A 21,881-nucleotide genomic window follows, 5' to 3' on the forward strand; every position below is an offset into this window, starting at 1 on the left:
TGTGAGTGTCCGGGTACAGGGCCTCTAAGGGTGGCATAATAAGTGCTGCAGCCCTCAGAGGCCTTCTCTGGTCACAGTGCCCTGGGTACCTGTGGTACCATTTACCAGGGGCTGACATGTGGCCAGAGATGCCAATTCGGTTTAGGCTTCAATGCAGTTTTAGGGAAGGAACAGAGGCACTGGGTACCTGATTAGCAGGAGCCCATGGCACACTCAGCCAAAGAACATCAGCAATTCAGCAAAAAGTGGGGGCATACCATGCAAGAAATAGGGACTTTCTTACACCTTCTATGTTGGGGTTTTGAATTTGAGTCTTTGAAGGGATTGAGAGGTTCGAGGCATTTTAACTATTTTCTTGGCTTTGTCAAACTTACGTTTGTTCTTACTCAAAATGCATCATTCTACTGCTGTAGCTGCTACTACCAGATCCCCTAAGTTAGAGGATATTCAACATAAAGGCATAGATATAAGGAGAGAATGCTCTGAGACATCTTGACTACAGGGCATTTGTATTTTCATCAGGTTTGGCAATGACTCAGGCTGCACATGTGGATTCTCGCTTGGGTCATAGCATTAAAGAGCCTGTCAATATAAATGAAAGTACCTGGCAAGTACACACAGTGTCGCATGGAGTTATAGATTAAACATGTGCAGCACTTTTTCAGGGTACAAGGCCTGGTCCGGATTGGTGATGCTGGAGGACAGAAAGTAATATGCCCTCTCACACGTGTGGCCACATGTGAAATAGGGAAGCTTTATGACTTAAACCAACGATAAAGATGAGAATATCACGTTTCCAGAAATTTCCAGTCATAATGCTCAGGGACAGGAAAGAAATAGCAAATGAGCTTCAAATGAAGGGGAGGGTAACACCTTTCAGAGTAAGGCACACCAGTAAATACTCCAGACAGAAGGTAGAGTCATGCTCATCACTTTGCCTTACAGGAGCCATGCACTGCATAGATCTTGAGTATTCAGTACCCCCTTTGCTCTGTGGGAACACAGGAAAGAAAAGTGTATTGGGAAGGTTTGGTTGTCTTTGATTTCTGCACATGATTTGCCTAAACCTATGAGTTAATATTGGATGCTGGAGGAGCTTTGTCACAAGTCCAGGGCTATTGGTGTGAACTGCCTCTCATATACCAAGGCCCCTGTTGGTAAAACGGAAAATGTTCCCTGTTTGCAGCATGAGCACCTTTAAAGAGGTGTGCTTGGCACAAACTGAGAAAATGTGCCCTATTGTAATGAATGCACTGCCCTCGGCAGCCATGAACGTGCGCTGCGTTTTGGTATGTATGAATTCCAACATGTTAAAGAATTGTAATTTGGAAATGCGAATACATATCGAGTCGGTAATAGGATGGGGCTTGTTTAGGGCGTTCCTTCCTGAAATGTTTTGCGACAGATGCAGTTGCGAAACATTCACATTCTACCACCTACTTGAAGTAGGTGGTAACTTATTTGCAAATGAAAAGGGGTCCTCACTGCACTCCTTCCCCTTTGTGAATGCTCTTAAAAATGTTTTTTTAAGAGTAGTCACCCGTTTTTCTTTAAGGAAAACTGGCTGCATTTTCAAAACAAATATTGCTTAGTCTAAAAGCAATCTGACATGATGGTCTGCTGACCCCAGCAGCCCACTATCCCTGTGATGTTATCGATTGCTAATTGCGACCTGCCACATTATTATTAATGAGGTAGATCGATAGGCGGCCCATTAGGAAACACTAAATGAAACTCATGGGGTTTCATACATTCAAATAGCGATAACCTAATTGCGAGAATCAGAGTTAGGTAATTGCTATTTGAAATGATACATGTGGCCCTAAGCCATTCCCGGTAACCTTTTGTCCTGCTATATAAATGGCCTCCTGCAGAAATTACAGTCCCTTAACTTAACAGTCTTTGTAAATGGTTATGATATCAGAGCCCTGCATGAAATATGAGCAGAGCTGTCCGATTATGGGATTTATTGAGCATTGGAAGCCAGCCCTTGGTGGTCTGTCTGTATATACCTTAGTGAAACTGTAATGGAACACTGACCCGATAACATTTCAAGAGATCTGGCTGCAAGGAATCGAAATCAGCAACTGGAAATTACCGTGTCCCCTCTTGTTGATCAATATTTGTCAGTCCGGGTGCAAGGGAGAAGAGGCCTGACCCTCTGTGACTTGACCAGGGATTACCCCCAAGCAGATTGTATGATAACCGGGGACTTCAACACTAACCTTTTCCAAGACTGCCAAGAGGATCCTGATGAGACCTTCCTGGGACCACCATGAATAGTGTTGAACAACTGAGGGGCCTGCCACGTTGCCCACTAAGAGAGATCCTGTTCCTGTAACTCAACATTGTGGGCTTTAAAGTATTGAACAGTAGGTTCCCACAAGACATACCACCAAACTGATCAAGAACCGATGGTAAAACCTGTTCTTACCTAGACTAAACCATATGCAATATAGAAATCTTACCCTCAGTAGAAAGCTACGCTATTTATCCGCGCCCTCAAACCATCACAATAAACTCCGACGTGCCTTATCACGGTTTTGCCAGACCACATGCAAAGGAATACATACTGAGAACCTCAAGCGCCTTAACTGGAGTGAAGCCATTAGTGATGCCATCAAGGTTGAATGCACTAAACTAGCAGCTGAAGTAAAGTGTTACAGATTAGCACATGGACAAGCTTTATGACCAGGCTACTAAATTTCCATGTCCAGCTCGGCGGCACTGCCCAATCAAGCCAGCCATCGTCTTGACAACGATCCGGGGCCTAAAGAAAGACGTTAACTTGGTAATGAGGGGGAGCCCAAAAGAACCTGATCGAAGGAGTTAATTGACGCATTTAAGCTAGCGCTGAAAAAATACAGACAGGCAATTCAACCAGAGTTTCGAATTGACTTGAGAATTTTTCATTCTCAAACTCTTGAAACCTAGTATGCTCCTTAATAGAGGACAGACATTAGTGTTATGCAAAACTGTTGTATAGCATTCTTAAATGTACATCTTGCTGCTGTTATTTTGCGCGCCAGCCCTTTACCGCTGTCAATTTAGATTCTTGTATCTACATTTTGTTACAACGAAATACCAAATTTTCTTATTTTGACATTTTATGGTAGAGTGTATTTATATTGGATTTGAGATTTTATACCACTTGTATGTGTTTTGAAATGTGTTGCAATGGTTTTAATTAATCGTATACAAATAAAGAATACCAAAATTGTAGAAAAAAAACTGCATAGAATAGTGAGTTTGTTCGTGTATGCCCTTGCAACAGGAAGATCACTGAAGAAGCAGGCTATCATAGATGACTTATAACCATATTTCAATAGTATAATGATAGTGACAATCACTGGGAAATATTTTGAGATCAAGATAAGCAGCACTTCAGCATCTAGATGGATTAGAAAAAGTGTAGCTTTAAACCTGTCCTGCCAACTGCTAGATTGCATAGAGAGGTAAGAGCTAGGTTGTATGGAGAGTATATAAATAGACTAGTATACCCCCTTGTTGATTGGAGATAGAGAGGTGGGAAAGATTGAATGCAAAAGAAGAAACAAACCAGAGAAGAGTGGTGCTTCAAAACACAATGATTATGCACATGATACAGACTGGAAAATGTGATGGAGGAGAGAAATTATCATTTTAAAGAGTTAGAGTATAATAATTGACCGCTCCTGTACTGTAGTAAAGTGAGGGGAACACACAGTGTCAGTCAAGAGGTAATTATGGCTAACTGTATGAACAACTCCAATCTTTCAAATGGCTTTCGCCTCTTTGACTCATGAGCAATAACAGTTTATTGCCTGACGGAATATATATGAAAGTCAGTACTGTGAACTGTGAAGAGTATAACACAGTGCTTTTTGATTTTGATCTTTTATGATATGTGGTTTAATTCGATTAGACAGGTTTATTTGTAATGCTCATGATATTGTGTATATAAAATAAAATCTTTGAAGCAAAAATAAAATAAAAAAAGCAATTTGGAATATAACCATGACCATTTGGTATGCTACTTATTTTCTGTTTAATAGAAAAATAACATATCAAACATGTTAACCTTAATTATTATTTTATAGGCAAAAACAGCTCTTGGGGAACATTTAATCAACATTGGTATCAACCGAGACAACGTATCTGAAATTTTACAGATATTTATGGAAGCACAATTTGGACAAACTGAACTTACTGAAAGCTTAAAGACCAAAGCTTTTCAGGCACACACTCCATCCGAGAAAGCATCAGTACTTGCCTTCCTTGTTAATGAGTTAGCTTGTAGCAAAAGCGTGGTCAGGTAAGCCATTTGCATTTAATGTGCATTAGTGACCTGGAGTGTTCTTCTGATATGCAGTTGTAACTGAACAGAGCCAAATGGATGAATCCACTAACATTTGCACTGCCAATGGCACAAGATTGGATATATACTGCATTAAATTTTACAACTCTAGACATTTATGCAGAAGTGGGGTATATGTCAATGGAAATATTAAATAATCACAAAGCTATGTGTGTGTGTGTGTATATGGCAGTAAAACTCATAGTGAAACTTGTATTGAATTAATGAATTACAAGATTTTGTAAAGCACTCAGTTGCTTCAAAGAGTGTCCCACAGCTAGTGACTAACAGCAGAAGGATATTGAACTAGTGCGAATAACCATTTTTTAAACTTTTTTATAAAACTAGACTCAGAGGTTAGAGAGCGAAGTTCAAGCAGAAGCTGATTCAAAGCCTTCAATCAATCAATCAATCAATACATTTATAGAGCGCGCTACTCACCCGTGAGGGTCTCAAGGCGCTAAAGAGAGGGGTGCTGTCATTGCTCAAATAGCCAGGTCTTGAGATGCTTCCTGAAGGTGAGGTGGTCCTGGGTCAGTCGAAGGTGTGCGGGGAGTGAGTTCCATGTCTTTGCGGCCAGGTAGGAGAACGACCGTCCTCCAGCGGTGATTCTGTGGATCCGTGAGACGGTGGCGAGGGCCAGACTGGCTGAGCGGAGCTGGCGGGTGGGGGTGTAGAACGAGAGGCGGTCGTTGAGGTATTTGGGTCCTTTGTCGTGGAGCGATTTGTGTGCGTGGGTGAGGAGCCTGACCGTGATCCTCTTGTTGACGGGGAGCCAGTGCAGGTTTCTTATGCGGGCGGATATGTGGCTGTGGCGGGGGATGTCGAGGATGAGTCTGGCAGAGACATTTTGTATGCGCTGAAGTCGTTTCTGGAGTTTGGATGTGGTTCCTGCGTAGAGGGCGTTTCCGTAGTCTAGTCGGCTGGTGACGAGGGCCTGGGTCACGGTCTTTCTGGTTTCTGTGGGGATCCACCTGAAGATTTTTCGGAGCATGCACAGGGTGTTGAAGCAGGATAAGGATACTGCGTTGACTTGCCTGGTCATCGAGAGGGAGGAGTCCAGGATGAATCCTAGGTTACGTGCGTGGTCCGTGGGAGTGGGCGCGGAGCCCAGCGCTGTGGGCCACCAGGAGTCGTCCCAGGCGGAGAGGGATTGTCCGAGGATGAGGACTTCCGTCTTGTCTGAGTTCAATTTCAGGCGACTGAGCTTCATCCATTCTGCGACGTCTTTCATTCCTTCCTGGAGGTTGGTTTTGGCGGTTGCTGGGTCCTTGGTGAGGGAGAGTATCAGTTGGGTGTCGTCGGCGTAGGAGATGATGTTGATGTTGTGTTTGCGTGCGATGGCGGCGAGGGGGATCATGTAGATATTGAAGAGGGTTGGGCTGAGTGAGGAGCCCTGGGGTACGCCGCAGCTGATCTTGGTGGCCTCAGAGCGGAAGGGAGGGAGGCGGACTCTTTGGGTTCTGTCGGAGAGAAATGATGTAATCCAGTCCAGGGCCTTTCCTTGGATCCCAGTGTTGTAGAGGCGGGTTATTAGGGTGCGGTGGCAGACGATATCAAAGGCTGCCGAGAGGTCTATGAGAATGAGGGCGGTGGTTTCTCCGTTGTCCATCATGGTCCTAATGTCATCGGTGGCTGCGATGAGAGCGGTTTCGGTGCTGTGGTTTGCTCGAAATCCGGACTGGGACGGGTCGAGCGAGTTGTTTGTCTCGAGGAATACGGACAGCTGTTTATTGACTGTCTTCTCGATGACTTTGGCCGGGAAGGGAAGAAGAGAGATGGGGCGGAAGTTCTTGAGGTCTCTGGGATCCGCCGTCGGTTTTTTCAGTAGGGCGTTGATCTCTGCGTGCCTTTAGCTCTCCCGGAAGGTGGCTGACGTGAAGGAGCTGTTTATGACGCTCCAGAGGTGGGGTGCGATGATGCTGTCTGCTTTGTTGAAGATGTGGTGGGGGCATGGGTCAGAGGGGGATCCGGAGTGGATGGTGTTCATGACGTGGGTGGTGTCTTCCGTGCTGATGGGTGTCCATGCGTTGGGGGTGGTGGTAGGGGTTGTTGGTTCTGTGATTGGAGGCGGAATTCGGGGTCCGAAGCTTTTGTGTATATCTGCGATCTTACGGTGGAAGAATGTGGCGAGGGAGTTGCAGAGGTCTTGTGACGGTGTGAGGTCGTTGTTGCTGGCGCTGGGGTTGGAGAGTTCTTTGACGATGCTGAAGAGTTCCTTGCTATTGTGGGTGTTCTTGTCCAGTCGCTCTTTGAACGATGTCCTTTTGGTGGTGAGGATCAGCTGGTGGTGTTCGCGGGTGGCGTTTTTGTGGGCTGTCATGTTTTCTGAGGTCCGATCGTGGCGCCAGGTTTTTTCGAGGGTCCGGTAGGATTTCTTTGATTCTTTGAGGGTGTCTGTGAACCATGATGTTTTCCTGTTGCCGGTCTTGCCTGGGGTGTTCTTCAGTGGGGCGAGGTCGTCAGCGCAGTTGGTGATCCATTGTGCGAGGTTGTGGGCTGCGTTGTTGGGGCCAGCGGTGTCGGCAGATAGGAGGAGTGACTACCTCTTCCTTCTGACCTGCCTGATACTAGGAACTACTACGGCCCAAAATTACTGAGAGGAGCGTAAAGATCTAGTTGGAGAGTAATGGCAGAGTCTTGTTGTAAAGAATGATCTTCTTTACTGGTAGCCAGTGCAATGAGCGCAGATGAATAGCCATGGAAGTCTGATGAGTAAGCCTGAGAATGAGCCGGGTGGCCACATTCTGATCAACCTGAAGTTCAGTAATCCTATAATCTGGAAGACCCAAATATTAAACATCAGCATAGTCCAGCCTAGATGTAATAAGGACGCGGACCACTGTCTTCTTAGAAGTCAAAGGAAGAAGGAAAACACATTTCTTTGAAAGCTCAAAGCAGTCCAAAGCATGTTCCGACCACCACGGACACCTACGGTTGAAAGGATAGGAGGTTATCAAACCTTACCCCGAGATTTTGTACAACGGTTGAAGCAGGGCCCTATCGGGCCAAACATTTGGCCACCAATCTGTATGAAAGGCTCCAAATAGAAAAATCTCAGTCTTGCCCATAATACACATCAGGTGACTGGTACAAAGCCTTTAACACTGAAAGACAGGACTTGAGAAGACAATGATCCTAATAAGGTACCCTCTCAAAAAGAGAGGAGAAGCTGGGTGTCATCTGCATAAGACACCACATTTTAGCCAAAGGATTTCACCAAATAAACATAAAAAATATTTGGAATAAAGGAAGAGCCCTGTGGCACACCCAATCGAGAGGGGCTTTGACCCCCATGAAAATGGAGCCAACCAGACAAATTGACAAAGGATAATTCAATCCAATCAAGAGCTTGACCTCCAACTCCAAGCAGTTTGAGGCGGTGATGCGACATGGTATAGAAGGCAGCGGCGAGATCAAGTAAGCTCAATGTCACTTTCCTGCCCAACGGTTAGTTTATTGCATTCATTTACTTCAATTTATGCTGTCTCAGTGCTGTTTTGTGGACGAAAGCTATATTGACTGGGATGAACCATTTTTGTTAGTGTCCAGATAATCCAACAACTGCCTATTTATCAGTTTCTTTTGGATTTTGGAGATCTCTGGAAGGAGGGAAATAGGTCTGAAATTCAACAAAACATTAAGTTCGGCAAAAGGTTCTTTCAGAAGTGAAACCAGTTAAGACTGCTCCCTACTAGAAGGTACAGTGACAGTTCATATAGAAGAATGCAAAAATCTGTTCAGTATAGGATTAACCTCCTCAACCGCCTTAGAATGCAGGAATAAAGGGCAAGGGTCAACTGGCGAACCAGACCTAATTTCCAGAATGGAAGATTCAGACCCATTAATAGAAATGAGGTTGAATCGAAGGAGTGAACAATGCCCATAAACCGTTATGTCTTGTGGGTTCTTCAAAGTTGGCTAATACCGGACACAAAATCAAATTACATTTTATCCCCAAAGAACTCTGATCCCCAACTTATTATACTTAAGACAAACTCTATTATTGTAGTGCTGCGCCAAAGAGACTGACAATGTAGCTCACATTAACAATACATTTACTCAGATGCTTTATGACAGGTGGGTGGCATTTACAGATCACAGTAGTAAAGAGTAACTGGTATTAAATATTAATACAGTAAATGTTTTTAAAGAATTGACATTCAACTGCATCTTCCACTGTGTATTTTTTGTAGTCTGAGTAAAATATTCTTAAGTGTCAATGTGATAGTTGTCTGCTCTTTTCCAGGTGCATTTTTTTTACATTTAGTTCCTCATTCTGCTTCTAGATAAATTAAATATTGAAGCAGGTCAGCAAAATTTCTTGCAACTGCCACCTATTAAAAGCATCACTGCTCTTGGCCTATTGCGCTAAAAATAACGCATAGTTCTTCTTTCCTCTCATACAGTGAGATTGATAAGAGCATTGATCATTTGTCAAACTTGAGGAGAGATAAATGGATGGTTGAAGGCAAACTCCGCAAGTAAGATTTGTTCCTTTCTCATGTTGAGCCTATAGACATTTGTATGCAGTTGCCATGGTTTAATGTCGAACACTATTGAATTGCTTCCTAACGGTCTACATATTTTGTGGTACAGGGCAGTTATAAATCTCTTAAATACTTTGTTAACCTTCTTGTCTTTGGTTACCTCATATGAATGCTGTAGATTATACTGAATGATTTTCTCCTTCTGTTGCTAGAGCCTCCCGTTACCCAATTCTATAAATCAGTTCTCACTATCGCCTTCAGCACTGTGAAAATACTCTTTAATTTCATGTTTTTGTGTTGCATATCCTATATATCATCCCTCCCGAATGATAGCTGAGACCCAGTATTTGCTACTGTGATTTCCGTTATTTGCCCTTTCCACTCCACTGTTGCAGGTCCTCCATTGACTTCTTTTTGTGTGATGCTCATCTTCCTCCTAACTTATATTTTTTGTAGGTAAAAGAAGTTTGTACCCCAGAAATCTCAGCTCTCTATTTGTATGTTGCTGAGTACGCATACCACTCGTTACGCTGCTATGGCATAAAGCTGTGGTAAAAGTGGATACTCCCCCCTGAGTTCCTCTCTGTATATGATATAGGAGTAGTTATAGCACCATTTACACAAATGTGGGCCAGTATATAAGAGGCGAGTCCGCTTCAGAAATGTATCACCCACTCCAGTCTTGCGAACATAAAATCTCACTCAACTGAGTCAAATGCTTTCTTAGAATCTAAACAACTGCTAAAACATTAACATCTATATCAGTTTTCGAAACTGCCTGAGAATTCTGAGATTGTATGCTGGGGTCAGACCCACACTGCTCTGGCAGAATTGGGAAACCACCATTACAACTTGATTATAACCATGCATGCCATTAACACGTATCTTTTACAAAGAATCATTTGACACGAATATGCCTTTTCCACACATGCCCTTACTATGAAATTGGCCAAGCATGTTAGTCATTTTCATTGTAAAGAATGTGTGTGATTACCGTGTTGTACTCTTAGGGGCCAGGAAATGGAGGCTGCGGCAGGGGCGGTTTTAGGGCTTGACCAGGGAAAGGGGCTCTGGCAAGGGGCAGTTTTAGAGCTCATGGCCAGGAAAAGAGGTAGCGGCAGGGGGTGGTTTTAGGGCTCAGGGCCAGGAAAAGTGGGCTGTGGCAGGAGCTGGTTTTAGGGCCAGAAAAAAGCAACAGTTTTAAGGTGCTCAGGGGACAGTGAAGAACTAGCAAGTGACCAACTGGCTTAGTGGTGGAGGTTAGGGACCACCCCCAAGGCCGACTGGAAGCACCGTCCCGGCTTACGGCCGCCCTGCAGAGAGTTTCGACTCCCCCCATCGTGGACTTAGCTTGTAAACAGGACCCTGCAATATGCCACCAGACAAGGGGCTGTGGTAGGGACCAGGAGCCTGTGTGCACCAACTGTAAACAGGTAGAACGGAACCGTGGTGGAATAGCACCAACTTGGCTGCACAAAGACCATTACCTGTCCTAGGTGTTGGAAACTCCTGGAATGCAGCTGGAGATACCAGGCCTGAGGCTGGAGCCGAGGCGGAGGCTGCACTGGAGTGCTATCCACCCACTCTGCTTTTGGCAAGGACACCAGCACTTGAGTCGAGAAGCGATGTCCTTGATTGATCTGGAGCGTGGCACTATAGTGGAAATGATGCCTGGATGCTGAGGAATTACTTTCATGGTGCTTACGGCCAGCTTGCAGAGAGTTTTGGCCGACTCCGCCCATCGCATCCTCAGCCTGCAAGTGTGATACTATCACATGCCACCACATTGGAAGATTTGGAGGGAGAAAGTGTGGGCAGACCCACTTCAGCAGCTGCCCCTCCCCTGTTGTGACCTCCTACAGAGATGCTAAACAAACACATGCACCATCCAACTGGCCAAGGGGTATACACAGCTGGGACCTATCACCCTTGATTGCGTGTGCTTGTGTATCATTTTACTACGCATGTATTGTTACCAACCATGCCCTTACAGCGAAATATTTGCAGTAAAGGCATGCAAGCCATATGCGTTGTAACAATGTTAGTTGCTATGCATGCATGGTAATGATGCATTCATGGTATTGACAGCAAACTAAAGGCTTCTGTGTCTTCTAGATAGCCCTTGATATTTGGTTCCGATGGATTTGTACGTGAAGTGTAGACTTGCATGTAATATTGCTTAAAAAATACAGCAATAAAGACTCCTTCAGAACATGTGGGGCGTAATTTGGTTGCCAAGGACTTATAAGAGCTCTCCCCATATACTCTAGTCCACCACATATTTACCCACATGCCTAACCTTCTTAACCGTAATGAAAGTTTCCCAGTTTTGTGTGCATCGCCCTGAAGGTGTTCTGTTCATTTGTAAGCACAAAAGATTTTTTGGTATCAGATATCTCCCTTTCAAGCTGTGATAGGCCATGACTAACAGACTTCAAGACACCAGCATGTTTCGCTATACTTATTCTGCAAGACTTTGAGACTTTTACTCAAGGTCTCTTCTCTGAGCTGCTCAGTGAGACCCAATGGAAAGTGAAGATTGAAAGAGTGCACAGAGTGGGCCCCATTATGCCGGGTGAAAATTGCCATCCTAGAGATGTGGTGGTCAAGCTGCACTTCTTTAAGGTGAAAGAGCAATAATTCTTCAAGCCGCACGAAGGTCCAATGAGGTCTCCTTCCAGGTAATGTCCTGCTCTATTTCCCAGGACATTTGTAGGAAGCTGTCTCTGTAGGATCGAGGCATGTGGGCTGCTGATTTCATATCTGTGCATAGATCGCCGCCTAGTGTTGGGTCCGGATGATTGCACATTGTTGTCCTGGAAGAGTCTTCGAAGTATCACGAGATAGGTGGCTCCTCCCCTGGACTACAGTGCGCATGGGCATCTCCTCCATCCTCAGATTGTTTTTTTCCGCCATTGGGTTCGGATGTATATTTGTTAACTCAAGTTCGGAATCGATAGAAAACTTTATATTTGGCCTGAAGGCCTCTAGGTATCGTCGGTACTGTCTTTGCGATCGGTGCAGAGTACTCGTTCCAGCTCAATCCTCGAGCCGGACGTCGAGAAGAGCCGCGTGGCTATTCAGCACTAAGGCCCGGTCGACGCCAGAGGCCCTATCGACGATCGATGATGGAGCGGAGCCCATTCAAGAGATGTCTCGTTTGCAACTCCAAGTATCCTCACATCGATGTCCACCCGGTGTGCAAAAAGTGCCTGTCTCCGGATCACGATGAAGCCAGCTGTATGGCTTGTTCGCGGTTCCGATCCAAAAAAACACTTTGCCTTCGACGCGCGGCGCGGAAGGAAGCCCAGCAGACGGCACCTGACCCAGTGAACATCTTCGATGCTGAGGAAGATGAGGGAGTCGAGCAGGAGGTTCAAGGGAACCTGTTGGATCCTGCATCGGAGATTGACTCCAGTTATGACGCAGAGGATGAGGAGATGGTGGAAAATGAAGACGTCGTTGACGAGGTAGGAGATGACGATGAGGCCTTTGGGGCCGTAGAAGATAGCTCGAGTGAGGAGCTAGTCCCAACCGTTAATATGGGGGCTGAGACTAAAACACTATACGGCTCAGGTCGAGGGATCACCACAAGGCCTTACCCAAGATCAAACGCATAGTTCTACAGCCTCGCTTCAAGGCCCGGCTACGGACAATTCAAAAGAGCCATCGGTTGATCGATCGAAATCGAAACCCAAAACATCGGTGACTACAAAACCGAAAGCACCGGAAACAAAATCGAAACCAAAAGTACAACTTACTTTGGTCGGATCGAAGGCTTTTGAAGCATCGGCTCCGACGAAACAAAAGAGTGCTATCGACCCGGAGAGGTCGCTAAAGAGTGTCGACCCGAAGACCGGGGCACCGAAGAAGAAGGTCAAGGAAATCGACCCAAAAAAGTCGGCGCCAAAGACCGTCGACACAAACAAAGGACTCGACACACAGAACGTTCTCGATCCTAAACGTCGACTCGACAAAGCAAAGGTCAGCAAAGACCTCGAGCCCAAAACAAGCAGTGGCTCTAAGGACCCCGTCGAGTCAACACAACCATCCGCCTCTTTATCAAAGCAGGTGTCGGACTCGCTGCAGCGCATTAAAGAGAAAGCTATTGCTGTCGGACCGAAGGCCACTCCACCCCCAAAGACAGTCAGTAAAACTCCAAAGGCGTCGGCACCGATTAAGTTTGTACTGCCGACGCCGGTGACACCTAAGGCGTTCGCCCCTAAGACGGGCATTGAGGCTACCAAAAAAGTGTCCATGGGGCAAAAGCCTACAACTACTGAAGGGGCCACAAAGCATCGCCAGCCTCTACAGAAAGATCAGTCGAGGCAATTTATCGACGCTGAGACTGGTAGACTTTCCATTTACAAGCGAAAGATCGCCCCAGAACAGCCTATGGGGTCGTATAAAATTCCATTAAAGAAAAATAGGGATTCTGCGACAACACCTCTTCTTTTTGAACCTCTACAACAATATGGACAAGAACCTGATCCTTTTTCACCCACACATTCAGGTGTGGATGTAGGGGATTGTGACAATGAGGATGACAGTTATCCTGTAGATACTGATCCAGAAGACCACACTGAACCCTGGGCAGACACTGTTGACCCAGGGGAGCCACAAAATGCCCCTGACAGTCATATCTATGCTGTTAAAACCTCACCTACAGAAGACATGGCTGCGTTTAACGCGATTATTGAGAGGGCATCAAAAAATCACGATGTCCAGCTCCATGCTGACCCTATTGAAGAGGACTTTTTATTTGACACCTTCTCAACCTCAGAGAGAACTGTCAAGACTCTACCCATGCTAAAAGGTGTCCTGAAACACGCTGGAGACATCTTTAAGGAGACCACAAGGGCAAGAGTGGTAAACCCCAGGATTTAGAAAAAATATAAACCAGCACCTGTGGACCCTACATATATCAGGGGAAAGTTGCCATTGGACTCTCTGGTTGTTTCAAATGCTCGTAAAAGAGCAAACTCGCAGACCACGGGTGATGCTCCTCCCCCTGACAAGGAGTCTAAAGGGCTAGAAGCCTCAGGTAAAAGGGTGGCAGCTCAAGCCGCCAATGTCTGGCGCATCTCCAACACACAGGCACTCTTAGCCAGATACGACAGAGCTCATTATGATACACTTTCGACCCTTTTACAACACCTGCCAGATGAGTATAAGGAGGCAGCAGAAATGCTAATACAAGAAGGGAAACTTATATCCAACGCAGCTATTAAATGTGCGCTAGACGCAGCAGACACTGCAGTCAGGGCTATTAATACAAGCGTTATGTTACGAAGACATGCCTGGCTGAGAATCTCCGGCTTCAAGCCTGAGATACAAACCACCATACTCAATCAGCCAGTTAACCCTGATTACTTATTTGGCCCAGAAGTGAACACCACCTTAGAAAAAATTAAAAAGGACACGGAGACTGCAAAGTGTATGGGGGCTCTACAGTCGCAGCAGCTATGGGGTGGTTCTTTTCGTCGCTCCTACAATAGAGGAGCTTCCAGAGGCCAGGTGTCCCAGCAGACACAGTACAGTAAAGGAGGCACGCAGACCACCTACAACAAGAACAATAGGGGTGGCTATCGTGGAAACAGCACCAAGGGCAGAGGTCGTGGAAACAACAGCTCCCGATCCTCCGCCACTAACAAACAGTGACGTCTTGTCACTACCCCCGACCATATAACACCGGTCGGGGGAGACTACAGCAGTTCCTGCCGGTCTGGAAATCCATCACTACAGACAGGTGGGTGAGGCAGCTTATCCAGTACGGTTATTGTCTGGAGTTAACATCCACTCCACCCAACATACCCCCAAGACACTGTCCTATGTCTGCAGAGCATATACAGTTATTGCAGCAGGAGGTAGTCAGCATGCTGCAAAATGGAGCCATAGAGCTCGTGCCTGTAGGACAAAGAGGTACAGTGGTGTACTTGCTGTACCTCCTGATCCCAAAAAAGGACGGGTCCCTCAGACCCATACTGGACCTCAGGCCTCTGAACCAATACATCTTGTCAGAACACTTTCACATGCTCACATTACAGCAGGTTCTACCGTTACTCAGTCAGGGAGATTTCCTCGCAACACTAGATCTAAAGGAAGCATATTTCCATATACCGGTACACCCGTCACACAGAAAGTATCTCAAATTTACCATTCAGGATCAGCATTATCAGTTCAAAGTCCTCCCTTTCGGCATAACAACAGCACCCAGGGTGTTTACCAAGTGCCTGGCGACAGTAGCTGCACACCTACGGAGACAGAACGTTCACGTCTACCCTTATCTGGACGACTGGCTTATCCAAGCAAAGTCGGCCCAGCAAAGTGCTACCCACATGTCCCACACCATTCACCTTCTTCACAATCTGGGGTTTTCACTGAATTATCCAAAGTCCCACCTTCAGCCTGCCCACGTACGGCAGTACTTGGGCGCGACAATAGACACTCTGGCAGCCAAAGCACAGCCAAATTCAGTGAGGATCAACAGCATGCAATTGCTGATACGGAAATTCAAACCACAACACTCGCTTCCAGCACGAGTGTTCATGCAGTTGATAGGCATGATGGCCTCCTGCATTTTCATAGTCCCGCACGCGAGACTACACATGCGTCCGCTTCAGGAGTGCTTAGCACGTCAGTGGAATCAGGCTCACGGACAATTGAAAGACCTATTGTTGGTGACCGGTCGTGCATACAGCTCTCTGCATTGGTGGAACCCACAAAACCTTTGCAAGGGCCGACCGTTCCAAGAGCCTGTACCACGGATAATACTGACAACGGACGCATCTCTCCAGGGATGGGGAGCTCATGTACTCCACTACACAGTGCAGGGACTATGGACGACACAGCAGAAAAAGATGCACATCAACCTTCTGGAACTGATGGCAATCTTCATGGCGATGAAAGCATTCAAAGTACATTTGTGCAACAAAGTAGTGTTGATCCGGACGGACAACATGACTGCCATGTACTACATACAGAAGCAGAGAGGTACACACTCTCCACAGTTGTCTCATCTGGCTCAGAGCATGTGGAAGTGGGCCATTCAGAGAAACATCTTCCTCATGGCAGAACACCTCCCAGGCAAGGACAATCAGATGGCGGACCTGCTCAGCAGGCACAGCCACCAAATGCATGAGTGGGAGATACATCCATCAGTACTCCAACCGTACTTCCAGCAGTGGGGTCATCCAGAGATAGACCTATTCGCCACAAGGGAAAACGCAAAATGCCAAAGCTTTGCCGCCAGGTCCCCACACCCACAGTCGCAGGGCAATGCGATATGGATGAACTGGTCAGGCATATTTGCGTACGCTTTTCCCCCAGCACCGTTAATACCGCTGGTGGCACGCAAACTGAGGCAACACTCAATGACTCTAATCCTGGTTGCTCCAACGTGGGCACGCCAACCATGGTACACCACGTTTCTAGAACTCTCCGTGGTACCGCATCAAAGGCTACAACTCACACCCAGACTTTTGACGCAGAGCCATGGCAACATTCAGCATCCAGATCCGCAACAGCTCAACCTGGCGATCTGGCTCCTGAGGTCTTAGAATTTGGCTACCTCAACCTGCCTCCTGACTGTATGGATATCATAAGGGAGGCAAGAAGGCCCACAACTAGAGCATGTTATGCGTCGAAATGGACGCGATTTGTCATTTATTGTGCCAACAATAACATTAATCCCCTAGATGCATCTACTCACGACATCATCTGTTATCTATTACATCTATACGAATGCAATCTGGCCTATGCTTCCATTCATATACATTTATCTGCAATAGCAGCTTATCTCCAAAACAGGCAGCATCTCTCACTTTTCAGAGTGCCTGCCATCAAAGCTTTTCTGGAGGGACTCAAACAAGTTATTCCTCCCAGACACCCACCGGCACCTGTATGGAATCTGAATGTGGTCCTTACCAGACTGATGGGTCCACCTTTTGAGCCTCTACACTCATGCGAGATACAATTCTTAACGTGGAAAGTGGCTTTCCTAATAGCAATCACATCGCTACGACGAGTTAGTGAACTTCAGGCATTAACTATCCAAGAGCCATTCATACAGATTCACTTCAACAGGGTGGTACTACGCACTAACCCTAAGTTTCTGCCTAAGGTAGTCTCACAGTTCCATATGAATCAAACTATTGATCTGCCAGTGTTCTCCCAGAATCCAGACTCAGTGGCAGAGAGAATGCTCCACACACTAGACGTCAAAAGAGCTCTAATGTACTACATAGATAGGACAAAAGATTTCAGGAAGACAAAACAACTGTTTGTTGCCTTTTCACCACAACACAAAGGCAACCCCATTTCAAAAGCAGGTATAGCCAAGTGGATCGTTAAGTGCATACAGATTTGCTATCACAAGGCTAAGCGCACATTAACAATTCCCCCAAGAGCTCACTCAACACGAAAGTTAGGAGCATCCATGGCTTTCCTTGGAAGCATTCCTTTAGATGAAATCTGTAGAGCAGCCACATGGTCTACCATGCACACATTTACCAATCACTACTGCGTAGATGTGCACTCCAAACAGCAGGCAGCTGTAGGACTGGCTGTTCTAAAAATACTTTTTCAGACTGCTGCAGCTGGCACGGGCAGCCGCCGCTAATAGAGGGACTGCTATATATTCTATGCACAGATATGAATTCAGCAGCCCACATGCCTCGAACCGAATATGCTACTTACCAGTATGCATCTGTTCTTGGCATGTAGGGCTGCTGACATTCATATCGCCTGCCCTCCTCTCCGGCGCCTTTAGCAGCTGCAGCACTCAGAAGTACTCTTAGCATGGTCATCACTTACTGTACTTCACTCCATCTCTGCCACAATGGCGAAAAACAATCTGAGGATGGTGCTGATGTCCATGCGCACTGTAGTCCAGGGGAGGAGCCACCTATCTTGTGATACTTCGAAGACTCTTCCAGGACAACAATGTGCAATCATCCGGACCCAACACTAGGCGGCGATCTATGCACAGATATGAATTATCAGCAGCCCTACATGCCAAGAACAGATGCATACTGGTAAGTAGCATATTCTATACTATACCAAAATGATGTAGAGTGTGCACAGAGTCCAGTGGAACCCCAAAGGTAGCAGAGGTAAAAGTAGATAGCACCTTACTCTCTATTTGTGGTAGTATGGGCGAGCAGTAAGGCTTAATCAGAGGGTAGTGTTAAGCGTTTGTTGTACACACTCAATCAACAAATGATGTCTCACACTTTAAGACTGAACTCAGACCAATTTTGGTTGTATAAAATATTAAGTTATTTTGGGCCCGATGTAGGTAAATTTACATTTACCACTTCATAAATACCGAATCATACCGAATCGGTATTTATGAAGTGGTAAATTAGAGGGGGGGAGATGTAGGTATTTTAGATTCGGTAAATACCGAATCTGTAAGATTCGGTATTTACCGATTCTGTAAATACCGATTCGGTATCCCCCATTGCTTCCTATGGGCCTTGAAGCCCATAGGAATCAATGGGCATTACCGAATCGGTAAATACCGATTTGTGCAGGGGTGCAGGGGGTGTCACTTTGACACCCTCCAGCACCCCAAAAAAAGGCATGTGAGCCATGTGGCACACAGACATGCCCTAAGGGCATGTCTGTCTGTCACATGGCATAGGTGTGCATGCACACATGTGCATGCACACCTGGATTCGGTATTTTAACACCCAATTGGATTGGGTGTTAAAATACCGAATCTGAAGGGCCTGTGGGACTGAAAGTAGTCCCACCTACATCCCAAATTTAAAAAATCGGTAAAATTACCGATTCGGTATTTTTGCGATTCGGTAATTTTACCGAATCGGTAAAATACCGAATCGGACAAAAAAAGGTCCCCTACATCTCAGTAGGCCAAATACCGGTCGGAAACGGCCGAAATCGGCTGTTTCCGACCGGTATTTGGTACCTACATCGGGCCCTTTATTTCTAGAACCAAGCCAAGCCTGGCACAGGTAAGTGAAATAAATGCTTAGCAAAATTTTATGCAATGTTTTACAATTGAATGGGAGTTCAAATGCAATAAATTTAAATACAGTTAAATCAATATGTTGACATTACTGTTCTGATTACTTTTCAGATTAGTTTTTAAGTTACTTATTCTACTCAGTGTGATATGCCTAGATATCACCCTGGGACATGTCCTGGAGAAAAGGTAAGTCCAATCAGTTTTGCACAGTTTTAGTTTTTTAGGTTCTCATACAATTCAACTCCACACTAAAAAAAACTTTCAAGTAAAAACAGTCATAATACTCCTATGGAGAGAAATTAAGATATCGGTTAACAAGTAAGTACTTTTTCTTTACAGTTGTGTTTCTGCGGTTAGAACAAGGGTTCCCCCAGGGTCAAGGATGCACACACATAGCACCCTCAGCGGCACTAGGGCGGCCGGGTGCAGAGTGCCGAGGCCCTATGTTATCCAATGGGGGATTGGGGGCCTCTGGTTGGTGACTGCTCACGAGCAGGTCACAAGGTTGTGAGAGCAAAGCTCCTGGGGTTTAGCTCAGGGCAAAGGGAGTCAGTTTTAGCACCCAAAGTACACCCGCAGCGGTGCTTGGGCCGCTGGGTGCAGGGTGTTGATTTGCTGTTGGGTGCCCTGTTGATTTCAATGGTGATTCTCCGGTTTCAACGAAGGCGGCAGGCTCAGGGACGTAGATCTTCTTAAGGTGACCACAGGTTGAAGAGGTAAGTTGGGATTCCTGGGAATGCTGGGACACCGTCGGTTGGGCCACCCAGGGCTGTGGTACTTCAGTTGCAGGGATGTCTGTAGGCATCCGGTTCTCTTACCAACCCTGGTCACGGGCGGGGGGAGGGTGGGTGAATCCTCCAGAAAGAGGCTGCTGGCTTCGCTGGGAGATTCTAGGCAGGTCAGAGATCACCAGATCTCAGGTCAGGATTGCCCGGGAGACCGCTTTGTGGTGTTGGGCCAATCGAACTCTGGCCATGGGCGTCGGGTGCAGAGTGGTGCAATCTCACGGATTTGGCCGGAGGTGGAGTCTGTGGGTGAGCAAATCTGGTGCTCACGGTAGACAGTCTTTTCTGTGGAAGGCAGGGCAGGCCCTCGGGGTTCTTGGGGTTGCTGGCTGCAGGACACACCAGGATTTTGCTACTGCAGGTTCAAGGTGGGGACAGGCCGGTAGGGCTAGGGCCAAGTCAGTGGGTGTCCTCCTCTTTTAACTTTGGCACGGCTCTTTGGTCCTTCTTCTTCTTTTCTTCTTGATCGGTTTCTGTCTGGGGAGGTAAGGTTCAGGGGTGCCCTTAAATACTAGATTTAGGGGCGTTACTGGTAGGTAAACGGTGGGACTAATGGGTACTTTCCTTGGGATGGGTATACCCCTATTATGCCACCCTCCAGTTGGAGGGGGGCATATGCCTCACTCTAGTTGGCTGGGTCCCCCCATCTGCAAGATGGCGGGGACTGAGAGTTGTACTTCACCTCGCTTCTCCCACCTGAGGGGTGGGGTTGGCAAAGGTGGGCACACCTCCCCTCCTCACTTGGTTTTCACCCTGATTCTCCAGCCCAAAGTGGAGCTCTGACCCGTTGGGGGCCAGTTGCTGGAAGCAGCAGAGGGCCAGGGGAAGCTCACAAAGGTGGCAAGCCTTTGAAGCTTCCACTTCGTAGACCCAGCCCATCCTGGGGGAGGAGGCTTGGCACCTCGTCCCAGGATGTGCATTGTTTCAGACCCCTGAGAGCAGCAGGCTCTCGACTAAGGGGGTCCAGAAACATGTCTGGTGGTGGCAGCTGGTAAGCAGCCACTCTACCTTGACATTCGTGTTAGGTCTTTTTTCAGGGGGCATCTCTAAGATGCCCTCTGTGTGCATTTTTTCATTAAATCCCACACTGTCATCAGTGTGGGTTTAATGTGCTGAGAAGTTTGATACCAAACTTCCCAGTTTTCAGTAAAGCCATTCTGGTACTATGGAGTTCCTAATGAGAAACTCCCAGCACCTTATACTCTTAATGGCATTACTGCACTTACAATGTCTAAGAATTGACTTAGACACTGTAGGGGGACAGGGCTCCTACACCTGTACCCTCACCACCGGTATAGTGCACCCAGCTAGAGGGGTGGTTGACCTATGCCTGGGCAGTGGGTTGCAGGCATGGCACACAGGGATGTGTCAAGACTTGCGTTACCACTGCCGGTGGATAATGTCCCCAGGATGCACTCATGAAACATTTTCAATAAAGTTCGAACAGATGTTCTTGAATTCTTTTTGTTGCGTTTATTCAAATGTTTTTCTCTTCAACAATGATTATATTCATCAAATAACTGAAATAATGCACCCAATGCATTTCGGGCAGTGCCCTTCTACAGGGGACTTAGTTTCTGTGAATGGTAAACATACAGCATCAATTTTGCAATTTTAGTGCCAATACCATTGTTTTGTTATTTTTTAAAGGTTCACTGTTCAATTACTGGTAGGTACCTTATAACGCTGTGGTGTCAAATAAATGATCTTGCGTGTAATCATGCGCATGACTTAATAAAGTTTTCTTGAACAAAAAAGACGAGCGAGAGCACAGGGATCGTGAAACGAAATATCAAAAGATAAGATGACAAAATGTCCATGTTAAATGTGGCCTGAAAGCTGTAATAGAGACATGCAGTATTTAATGGTGAACAGACGAATGCTTGCAACTTAGTGTGTCTTGCAAGAAATAATTAAACGAGGTGGCAAGGTGGTGCGGCTTCAAAATAAATGCACAAGTATATAGTGCTCCGTGTTCTCGTCGAAAAGCGGTTAAAGCGCCACCAAGAATAAATGACTAAGTCTTAGGTAACCGGTTACTTGCACTTCTTAATCGTTTCCCCATGATTGTCATGGAAATTATAGTTTAAAAATATACGGTGTAAGACCTGAAAAATATAAAAACTGCTATAGAAACATATGGGTATCAACGGTTACGCATCAATCTCATAAGCAGCTTGGAAATTATGAGAAAAATAGCTCACAATTCGGGGTTCTGTTACTCGTTGTGTCCCATGCTTTTATAAGTTCGACACAGTCAGCTATATGAAAGAGAC

General features: G+C 46.1%; 1 protein-coding gene across 14 annotated transcripts in view; it reads left to right on the forward strand.

Annotated features, from left to right (window-relative positions):
- BAZ2B (bromodomain adjacent to zinc finger domain 2B) overlaps positions 1–21,881 on the forward strand; it is a 1,380,234-nt gene that overhangs the window by 787,213 nt on the left and 571,140 nt on the right. For all 14 annotated transcript variants that reach the window (XM_086956655.1, XM_086956643.1, XM_086956644.1 and 11 more), the window contains 2 exons: positions 4,080–4,294; positions 8,746–8,820. In XM_086956655.1, coding sequence (XP_086812781.1) covers positions 4,080–4,294; positions 8,746–8,820 — 290 coding nt within the window. The remainder of the gene's footprint in view (positions 1–4,079; positions 4,295–8,745; positions 8,821–21,881) is intronic.

Source organism: Lissotriton vulgaris, chromosome 2_1 (assembly GCF_964263255.1).
Source record: "Lissotriton vulgaris chromosome 2_1, aLisVul1.2, whole genome shotgun sequence".
In the NCBI taxonomy this organism is placed as follows: Eukaryota; Metazoa; Chordata; class Amphibia; order Caudata; family Salamandridae; genus Lissotriton; species Lissotriton vulgaris.